The sequence below is a fragment of the Naegleria fowleri genome (genome assembly GCF_008403515.1).
Source record: "Naegleria fowleri strain ATCC 30894 chromosome Unknown tig52, whole genome shotgun sequence".
Taxonomy (NCBI): domain Eukaryota; phylum Heterolobosea; class Eutetramitea; order Acrasida; family Naegleriidae; genus Naegleria; species Naegleria fowleri.
Genome location: NW_025407984.1, coordinates 216,370 through 226,574, shown reverse-complemented (window position 1 = coordinate 226,574; position 10,205 = coordinate 216,370). Strand labels below are relative to the sequence as shown.

The window sequence follows — 10,205 nt, the reverse complement described above, 5'->3', positions numbered from 1 at the left end:
TTGAAGCAAGAAAGAATGAAGTTGACCTCTTTTTTGATGAAGAAATCCGAAAAACAAAAGAACTCTTCGCAAAACAACAAACCACTCGAAGAAACCAAATTTCTGGTGATCTAGTGAAATATGAAAAATTATTGAATGAAATATTTCCCAAAGAGACCCTTGTTCCTTTGCTAATTTTGGCTGACCTTCTCCAATCAACAGAATTGAAGAACTCTTGCATCAAAGCCATCACTGAGAATTTCGAAGTCCATTTATACCATGAAGCTCTAGGAGCCAGAATGATGACGGAAATCATGGCAGAAATTCTTGCTCAGCTTCCGGTTCAAAAACTAAAGGACCTGAAAAACAGTTATGGATTTCATTTCCCAAGAGCAATGGTTGAAAAAGAAATTGAATACAGGAAAGGAATGTTGGCAGATGAGTTTAGAGACAAATCTGTGGAGGAATTGATGGAGCTCATGAAAAAAGGTTGTGTCTTTCCTGATGTGTTGGAATCAGAAATTGAAAAGAGAAAAAATAAGAAACCTTATGTCTCTCTTAACACGGAAAAGTGCTCTCCTTTCTTAACTATTGACGAGGATTTTGTAACAGTTCACTTGAAAGGGCAAAACGATACTCGACTGTACAAGCTACTCATTCCTTAAATTACAAAGGATGGGCCAAATGGTATTTTGAAGTATTGATCGAACAGTTTGATGAATCCTTTGGATCAAGCATTAGTATTGGTTGGGATGTAGATCGATCAAATTGTGACGGACCCATTATTGGATTGACGCCTGGCCATCGAAATCAATTTGGATACAGCTGGCAGTCTGATGGATGTAAGTTTTCAAGTTTAAAAGTAATCACTGTCAAGGTAACCAAAATTTATGCAGTGCTTCATTATTATGGAAAAGGAATGTTTGTTGGAACAAAATTTGGAGCAGGTGATGTGATTGGATGTGGAATGAATCAAACAAAAAGAAGCTCACATTTTACAAGAATGGAGAAAAAATTATTCTCATCAAAAAGAATCTAATCGAAGAATTCAAGAAATCAAGTCAATAGCAATACAAGACGAACTCTATGAGCTATTTCCAGCTGCATGCCTTTATTCAACCAAGAAAAACTCTGATTGCACCATTAGATTCAATTTCTGTGGACCATTTGTTAATCAACCAAAACACTATGAGCCCTATGGAGATCAAAGACAAATTTTGAAGCAGCAAAAGCAAATTAAAGAGTTGGAGTGAAAAAAGACCTCAATACACGTGGTCGTTCACATTTGAGTGAAAAATTCTAATCTCCAGTATTGAGCCGAACTTTGCTATTGTAACATTTCCACATCATTCTCTTGACAGACTCTTGAACGAGATCAAAGGGATGGTCGAGCTTTACAGATTGCATCTGAACGTCATTACGATTATTCACATTCGTTATAATATAATTATATCAAAGAATTTAGATGGTACTTACAGCAGTATGTTTAACACATTGAAAATGCACTTTTGATGGATCAGTATTTGGTCTCAATAACGATCCACATTCCGCCCAATATGCCGCTCTTATCTAATTACTCAAAAGTCAATAGTAATGTTGTCAAAGATGATGATGACTCACCTCACTACAACTTCTGTCATGCAAATTTCTTAAATTAAAATTCAGCATTGAACATTTTGGAGAATCATCAATCGCATGAACCAGTTCATGCCGTAACACTTCATTCAAATCCTTTTCTTCCAGTACGTGATTTTTACAAACGATGATACTTCTTTCTTCTTCTTGTTTTTCGTGGTTAAATCTTCTTTGATAGTAGGCTCTGGCATTGTTATCGCACTCGACAATTTGAAGAGAAATCTTTTGTCCACATTCCGAAATTAATGTTCTATAGAACTCTTTTACTTTTTCATCACATTGTATGCTAGTTGTTTTTTCTGTATTATTTTCAATGCAAGCTCGGAAATAGGATTCAATCCAGCATTCGGAGTCCTTGTTGGTGGCATCATCTTGTTTGTTAATGATATGATGAGACATTTTTTTTAACACTACATGGTTCTTCAGAAAGTTTCAACAATATGAGATTAATAATTTAATACATGGAGACATCTCCATCTGAATCGACACCTGAGGTTTGTGCCATGAATGAAACGAGTGATAGCAGTTGCAATAATTCATCTGCTCCATCAATGAGGCATTTGTCACATGATGCAATTTTCAAAAGAATCTTACTCTTTTGAATATCGTCTAATTTCACTTCACACTTATCACTTAGAATATAACTTGCCAATTGGTTGATAATTTGATAAGCAGCATAACCTTGTTTGATCACTTTTTCCACCTCTTTTTGATTACATTAATATCTTGCTCCTTCGATAATTTGAGAATATTTACAATAAGCTCTTGTGGAACTGTTCCAGAAATTTCCACAATATGTTTTTCAGCAATAGAAAATCCAAACATTCTAGAAGCACTTTGTAAGGTTGTGATCGCTTTTCGCAAATCTCCTTCGCTATGAGAAACAATTCTATCCAAAACAGCTGTATCTTGAAGTGAAATACCTTCCTTGTCAGCAATCATTTGCAATCTTTCTTTCAGTAATGTGTTATCCAATGGTTTAAACCTGAATTTAGCACATCTCGATGTAATGGGATCAATAATTCTGCTCACATAATTGCAGATTAAGATAAACCTTGTGACACTGGAATAGGTCTCCATAGTTCTACGCAATGCAGATTGTGCATCTACAGTCATTGAATCAGCCTCATCTAAAATAATAATTTTAAATGGTGGGCAAGGATATTTGCCTTTCGATGGTGGATTTTCACTCACTGCAGTTTGAGCAAATTGTTTCACTTTTGTTCTAATGACATTAATTCCTCTCTCATCACTCGCGTTTAATTCTAACACTCTACTTTTATATAGTTCAGGTCCAAATAATTGTTTTGCAATTGCAGTTGCTGTACTTGTCTGGAATTATTGATGATAAAATTCTAAATTTTAGAAGAATCACAACAAACCTTTCCGTTACCAGGAGGTCCATAAAATAGTAAATGGGGTAAATTTCCCTCTTGCAAACTATGCTTGAGAGCATTTACAACTTCTTCTTGATGAACGACATCATCCACAGTTTTTGGTCGGCTGTTGGTATTATATTTGATGATATCGTTAAACCAGAAACACATCGGAGGAACAAGATATTAATTGTTGTTGTTGTTGTTAGATATAAAAGTCATGATTATTATTGTTTCCGTACATGACGCCATGTATCATCATCGGAATCAACAATAGAAAGTTCAAAAATTAAAATCATCATCAAACTTACTATTTTTCAGTCCAAAGTTGTTGAGACATTTTTTTTGGCGGGGAAAATTTTAATGTCGATGCGTGGAAGGAATAACCAGTGAAATCGATCAGCATTTATAATTCTTGATATTGTTAATAATAGTGGATCCACAATATTGGACTTGCATCCTTTTAAATTCATTGTAAGTAGTCATTGAATAGACAAAGTTTCTGAAAAAGATCATTTGGGGATCAACAAAACCTCCACTTTGAAACATCATCAGTAAGTCCACTTGAAGTGAACTGGATCAATTAAGAATTTAAAAAATCACGAGCTCGTGACGTCAAGAAGTTGTCAAGTAAAGATGAACAGACTTTCCAAATATGTATTCGAATATTCATCACCAAGTTGGACTTTAAAAAAATGAAAAGAGGTTTTCGAGGAAAAAAAAAAATAACACAACACCTCCGCTAGGTGTTCACCTTGAGCACCCTTTATCACCACCCAAAGAACCATCTCCGAATCATTAAACTTAAATTTAAAACTTATCTCTCCCTCTCTACGAAGTACTGTACTGATTTGGTACCGTACAACTACCACCGGTTATAAGTACTGAGATTGTTACCGTTGTGATCAAACTGTAATCAAGACCCTATTACGATGGCAGTTATTAAGATCAAAGCGCTATTGACTGAATGGTATTTAATCAGACTAACAAGATCAGATTCGTTATACAAATTAAAAAAAAGAAGAATAATTCAATTAGGATGCCCAGCAAGATCGGTAAAACAAGACCCAACCATGGATCCAATCATGGACCCAAGCACTCTAGCTCACTTCAATCATTAAACGACTACATTGCTTCTGCTAGTTCATCTGTAGATAATGAGCCCAATTTGACAAATAATCTCAACCCTACTCACAATTGCTCTACTAGTGTTGACACTAGATTGTACCCAACTATTGATCCAATAGCTGATGAAGAATTGGCCGCTAAAACTAATAGTATGAGCATGAGTAACCAAGACAACATTGAATTGTTGGATAATGAGCTGACTAATAACCTCAACATACAAGACATGTCAGTTGATGAAATTGTTGGTAAAACTTTTCTCAAACACAATAATGCTAAACTAGATACAAACAGAACTCTTCTTGACACTGATCAGATTTTAGAAATTGTATCTGTTATTGCTAGCCCACACAACCCTATGACCTTAAATTTCCAACATGTTGTAAAAGCCACTCTCAGAATACTCTCTGATGACATTAAATACGAAATCACCACAGAAAGAAAGGCTTTTAAAAACCATAAAGACAGAAAACATGTTTGGGAGTTATGGAAGGAAAGAATGAAGAATATTAACAAACTATTATCTGAGAACAAGAAAAGTAGTAATGTCCAACAAGACAATGAAGAATTCAACATCAATGACATAGCAGTGAAGGAAATCACTCCTCCCAGATATATTGCTGTTAGATATAGCAAAATATTTGAAGAGAATGAGGTAATTGAATTAATTAAGGACAAACTTAGTGGCAAATATGTCACCATCAATCCGATTATTAAGCTCAATAATACCATAATTGTCACTATTGAAGATTGCGCTCAAGTAGAACAGGCAGTTGAAACATTACGTACAAAATTTAAAGAAGTCAATATCACTTCATCATGTGAAAACGACACCAACAAAATTATACGTGTCCATAATATTCCAATAGGAGAACTATGGAAAACTACAGTCAAGGCAGATTGGAGGAATGCTATTGAAAGCGATACTGGTGAACCCATTGTTGAAATTGCTACAGCTAGAATTGGTAAAGAAATGGCAGCAGTGATCACTGTCAAAAGTATGAAAGCCAGAAATAATCTATGTAAGGCAAAAACATATGATATCACTATTCCTAGAACAGAGGAAACAGTCACTATGAAAATCGACATACCATTCAACTATGCAATGGATGTACAATACTCTGACATCATTGGTAGATGGCCTGAAAGAAATGATTTGATTAGAGCTAGAATACAAACGGAATCCTCTCTTGCCAGAAAATACAATAATGACCAACCTGTATCCATACTTATCATCAATCAAGAGAAGAGAATATGTTTGATTAGACTCAACAATCTATCTAATGCCATCAGATTGGTAAACCATGCTGCATATGGAATGAATGAATGGACATTGGATTTTGCTCTCAATTATCCAATGCTAGAAGATTTCCTGGAAAAGAAACCTGATACAGTTCACAAAATTTCACAAAATTTAGGCAGATCTTCTAAAATTGCAGCGAAAGACGTTTCCTTTACTCTTGAAAAAGTGCAACAAGATCATCTAAAAGAAATCAAGAGAATTGAAGCTTCTATGGATAAAAGAATTGCAGAACTTGAGGCAAGACAGAATCAGAAATTGGCTATGGGATTTAAGGAAATGGCTAATATTATCAGAGCAAATAATGAAGAATTAATGATTACCAATAGAATTGCTACTCTAACATTTCTGTCTGGTTGTACAAAAGATAATACCAAGAGGAAGATATATCAAGAGGAAATTGATGAGTGTCACAAAAAGCTAAAACTACTTGATTCACTTCAGTAGCTCCAGAATTATCTATTCTAACCCTCAACATTAATGGTCTCAGAGCAGAACCATTATCAGCCCTAAGAGGCTACCTCAACTCAATCACTCCTGATATAATCATGCTCCAGGAAGTTAAAAGCGTCTACATTGGTCCAGATTTTCCCTCTATATATTATTCTTCATTTACATATTATCACAATCCAAGAGATTCCTGTGGTGTATCTATTTGCCTCAACAAAAGCACTTTCAAAGATATTGAAGAAATCATCTTAGATCCGATCATTAAGAATAACGCGCGAATTATTGGCGTGAAATGTAAAATCAATTCAATTAATACTCTAGTAATTTCTGCGTACTTTCCAAATCAACCAGCTGACAGATGTGAATTCACATATATTCTTGACAACCTAATTGAAAAATATCCTAACTACAAAATCATTATTGGAGGTGATTACAATGCGATTTTATCCGAGAATCACTCCTCAAACGAATCTAGAAGAACTGATCAAAACATACTAGATCTTATTAACAAGAGAAATCTTAATTACTATCCTTTCCCTCATTTATCATGGCACCTTCATTATACTATTAACAAACAATCCAAGTCTATAATAGATTACATATCCACAGATTTTCCAATTGCATCTGGAGAAGTACTGAATGCCAACTTCATATCAGATCACAAAATGGTTAAAATTCTACTTGACCTCTCATGTCAACGAACACCTTTGTTAATTCGGAAGAAGCGTAACTTTCAAGATCCCAAAAATAAGAAAGAAGTGCTGGCCATTAGCAAAGAATGTGTATCTCAAGTTAAGAATTTAGAATCTGATAACGACAAATGGCTTTTCATTTGTGATAAACTAGGCGACAAATTTGTGGAGGTCAATCCACCTAAACTTGATCCTAAAATCTACAAATATAATAAGCAATATAAGAAGCTCATGTTAATACTTGATAGAAATGAGCACGGATATCCTTGTGACAAACTTTTGACCACTATTGGTAAAACTTTAGAACAGGTTCCAAAATGTCTTGCAAGTGTCAAAGAGAAAATCAAGAACCATATCAAATGGAGCCATGATAAGGCTTTGAACAGAAAGATGAAATGGTGGGAACAAAACTATGCAACCAACTCTAAACATCTGAGAAAGAAAATTTACAAAACGTCATCACCACCATACAAATTATCTATCGAAGGAACTGAAATTAGTGACCCCAATGAAGTTGCCAATGTGATCAAGGACAAATATCAACAAAACCTCAACTTTAGAGGAAGAAATCATCAAATTGACATTACCAAGTTTTTCAAGTACAAACATCCATTAATTGATAATTGCAATGACAAAATACTCGGTAGAATTACCACGGAAGAGAAAGAATGGATAATTCAGAATTTGAAATCCACAGCACCCAATGAACTAGGTTTAAGACAAAAACTATCAAATACATGTGTAAGGAATTACAGGAGGAAATTTTTCAAATTATTGAAAATATCATTACAACTGGATTTACTCCTGAATCTATGCAAAGTGTCAGCATTCTCCCAATTCACAAAAAGAATAAGGACCACTCAAACCCTGCTAACTATAGACCTATTGCCCTTATGGACTCAGGACTTAAAATAGCTACTAAATTAATCACCAAAAGATTGAAGGAAGTGTTAAAGGGAAGATTATCATTAGCTCAATTTGGTGGTGAAGACGGCAGAGAAACTATTCACAGAGTCCTTTCAATTTACAATATGATTGCTTGGGCAAAAAGGACAAGAAACCTTTTTATGGTTTGGCTGTTGACATCAAAAAGCTTATGACTCATTACCGAGAATTATGCTTCGTGATGGACTGCTATTCTTAGGGATTGATGAAATTACTGCTGATGGAATTCTGGAAATATTAGGTGAATCTACGACAAAGTTTGTTATACCTAATGGTAAATCTGAATGTTTCAATGTGAAAGATGGATTGAAACAAGGCGACACCTTCTCTCCCCTTGCATTCAAAATTGCGCTTGAGCCTCTCTTACAATTTTTAGAAATAACATATAATGGTGCTAGTGTTGCAAATTATTGGAACATTAGTACAGGCGCATGGATTGATGATTTGAACTCATTTTCCAACGAACTACCTGAAATTGAAAATTCTTTGCATGACATTGAAACCTATCTTCATGGCTATCACATGGAATTAGATCATTCCAAAACTAACCTCTTCTCTGATAAGGAATGTAGTATCAAGACATTATCTGGAAGTACGATCAAAAGTAATGATTCTATTATTATACTTGGTAATAATATTACCAATAATACTGAGGAACAAAAGAAATACACTACTTCAATTATTGAAGAAGTTAAAAGAAGAACAAACTCTATTGGCTGGAATTTTCCAATACAGAACATTGTCAAAATTATCAACACAGACATTGTTCCGTATGCACTGTACCACCTAATTCCTCTTGCTAATGACCATCTAGAGAAACAAATTGATAAATTCTTTCGCAACTTTATATGTGAAAGATTAAGAACCAAGAGAAAATTAGCTCTCGAGTGGTTTTATACTCATCAAGACAAAGGTGGACTTGGATTAATTTCTGTTCAAGAAATGAGTTACTCGGACCTAATGTGTAAAGTCAGAAAGTTCCTTGAACAATATGATATTTGTCTTGGATCTTCTACACGATTCCTTTGTGAACGAATCAAACAGGAGCATGGTTTTGACATCCTCAATGATCCAATCCCTACTTGGTATAAACCAGACCCATGGATTCCTCAATATCTCAAGAGAATAATTTTCATGAACAAATCTTCCAATATTAGATTGTGGCATTCGAGTGACCAATGGCATGAAAAAACTCTCATCCCTTATGGAAAATTCCCTAAAGGTTTAAGACAATTCCTGCTCTATAAAGATTGGAACAGATTAAGTATGTGGGTTCCTGACCCTAAAAATTTACAAGTGAAATTACATAATGACATCAAACATTCCAATCATGTCACCCAAATTCGCAACATTCTCAATAGCATGGATTTTGGAAAAATCAAAGACGAAAGCAAATACTACAAATATGTTGGTAACAACACATCCATGTCAAACCTCTTGAACAAAGCTACACTAATTGGTACTGACGGATCGTGTAACAATAATATTGCTGGATACGGTATCGTAACTGATCAGAATGTTTCCATCTCAAGTCACACCTTAGGACAAGGAACTTCCTACAACAGTGAAGTTCAAGCGCTCCACACAGTTGTTAGATTGCTAGATAACAACACTCCTAGAACAATAGTCATAGATGCGAAAAGTATTTATGACCAACTTTTCCAATTCAGAAAATCTAGAGATCCTTATGTTGAAGAAATTCGTAATTATTTAAAAATGAAGGATCAGATCAAAATTATGCATGTTAATAGTCATACAGGTAAACAAGATATCTATAGCCGCATAAATGAATTAGCAGATAGGGCTGCTAAGAAAGGTGCTGATTGTAACAATATTCTTACTAATATTCCATCCAATAATTGGTATATTATTATCAACAATGTATTATACACTCAAAACACTAGACAAACAATGTACAAACTTCTATTTCAACGCCTCCACAAAAGAACATATACGCCAAAGAACCTTCCTCCCAAGAACAGAAAGTTCACCAACATTTACCCCTCAATAGGAATCGGTTTCAAAACCTTAAATCTAATATTTAAAATTAGAATGAACGTGATGAAGACTTTGGAAAATCTAAACAAGATATCCAAGACGAACTTGCTATGTCCTTGCTGTAGTAGAGAGACAATGCAACACATTATTTTTGAATGTAAATACTATAGTGATATAAGAAAAGAAATGTTTAGGAATTTATATAATATCTCAATATATGCAAAGAATAACAAGAAGTTCTCCAAACGACTATTGTACCTCATCAAGACTAAACAAGATATCCATAGCCTAACAGGTGCTAAAGTTGGATTGGGTAAGAAATGGGACAAAGTATTTACTAAGGAAGCTTATCGATCTATTACTAAAATGTGGATGAAACGAAATCATTTTTTCATGGAAGAATTGAAACTCACCTGGAATGAATTTGAACAACAATACGATTTTAATCCTAATTTCATTGATTTGAACAAGTTTAAACTATACATGAAATACCCACGACCATGAATAATAATTGAAATTTACAACAATATTTGAAATTTACACTAACCTTGATGACAAACAATAATTGAAATTTACAACAATAATTACACTAACTTTGATGACATGAACCACCTTTAACTGTACTAATTGCACACACAGCCATGAATAACGTTTGAATTTTCGAACAAATAAACGCATGGACAGTGATAAAAAAAAAAAAAAAAA

At 34.2% G+C, this 10,205-nt stretch overlaps 6 protein-coding genes across 6 annotated transcripts in view; 4 read left to right on the top strand and 2 right to left on the bottom strand.

Moving 5' to 3' along the window:
- Positions 1-4, top strand: part of FDP41_006474 (uncharacterized protein) — a gene marked incomplete at both ends in the record, with an annotated part of 1,770 nt that extends 1,766 nt beyond the window's left edge. Inside the window, one exon of the mRNA XM_044710113.1 lies at positions 1-4. This exon is cut by the window's left edge and continues 1,043 nt beyond it. Within this exon, the coding sequence (XP_044559155.1) occupies positions 1-4 (4 nt within the window).
- Positions 5-293: 289 nt separating this feature from the next.
- FDP41_006473 (uncharacterized protein) lies at positions 294-644 on the top strand (the record flags this gene model as incomplete). Its single annotated transcript, XM_044710112.1, has 1 exon — positions 294-644. One exon carries the CDS (start codon positions 294-296, stop codon positions 642-644), a length of 351 nt encoding a protein of 116 aa, XP_044559154.1.
- A 634-nt stretch (positions 645-1,278) lies between these two features.
- FDP41_006472 (uncharacterized protein) lies at positions 1,279-2,013 on the bottom strand (the record flags this gene model as incomplete). Its single annotated transcript, XM_044710111.1, has 3 exons — positions 1,279-1,386; positions 1,456-1,548; positions 1,600-2,013. The coding sequence occupies 3 exons, from the start codon at positions 2,011-2,013 to the stop codon at positions 1,279-1,281; spliced, it is 615 nt and encodes a 204-aa protein (XP_044559153.1).
- A 291-nt stretch (positions 2,014-2,304) lies between these two features.
- FDP41_006471 (uncharacterized protein) lies at positions 2,305-3,330 on the bottom strand (the record flags this gene model as incomplete). Its single annotated transcript, XM_044710110.1, has 3 exons — positions 2,305-2,946; positions 2,997-3,117; positions 3,302-3,330. 3 exons carry the CDS (start codon positions 3,328-3,330, stop codon positions 2,305-2,307), a joined length of 792 nt encoding a protein of 263 aa, XP_044559152.1.
- Positions 3,331-4,029: 699 nt separating this feature from the next.
- FDP41_006470 (uncharacterized protein) lies at positions 4,030-7,472 on the top strand (the record flags this gene model as incomplete). The annotated part of the gene is made up of 2 exons (XM_044710109.1): positions 4,030-5,858; positions 5,906-7,472. 2 exons carry the CDS (start codon positions 4,030-4,032, stop codon positions 7,470-7,472), a joined length of 3,396 nt encoding a protein of 1,131 aa, XP_044559151.1.
- Positions 7,473-7,673: 201 nt separating this feature from the next.
- On the top strand, positions 7,674-10,004 carry FDP41_006469 (uncharacterized protein; the record flags this gene model as incomplete). The annotated part of the gene is made up of 1 exon (XM_044710107.1): positions 7,674-10,004. One exon carries the CDS (start codon positions 7,674-7,676, stop codon positions 10,002-10,004), a length of 2,331 nt encoding a protein of 776 aa, XP_044559150.1.
- Positions 10,005-10,205: the final 201 nt, after the last annotated feature.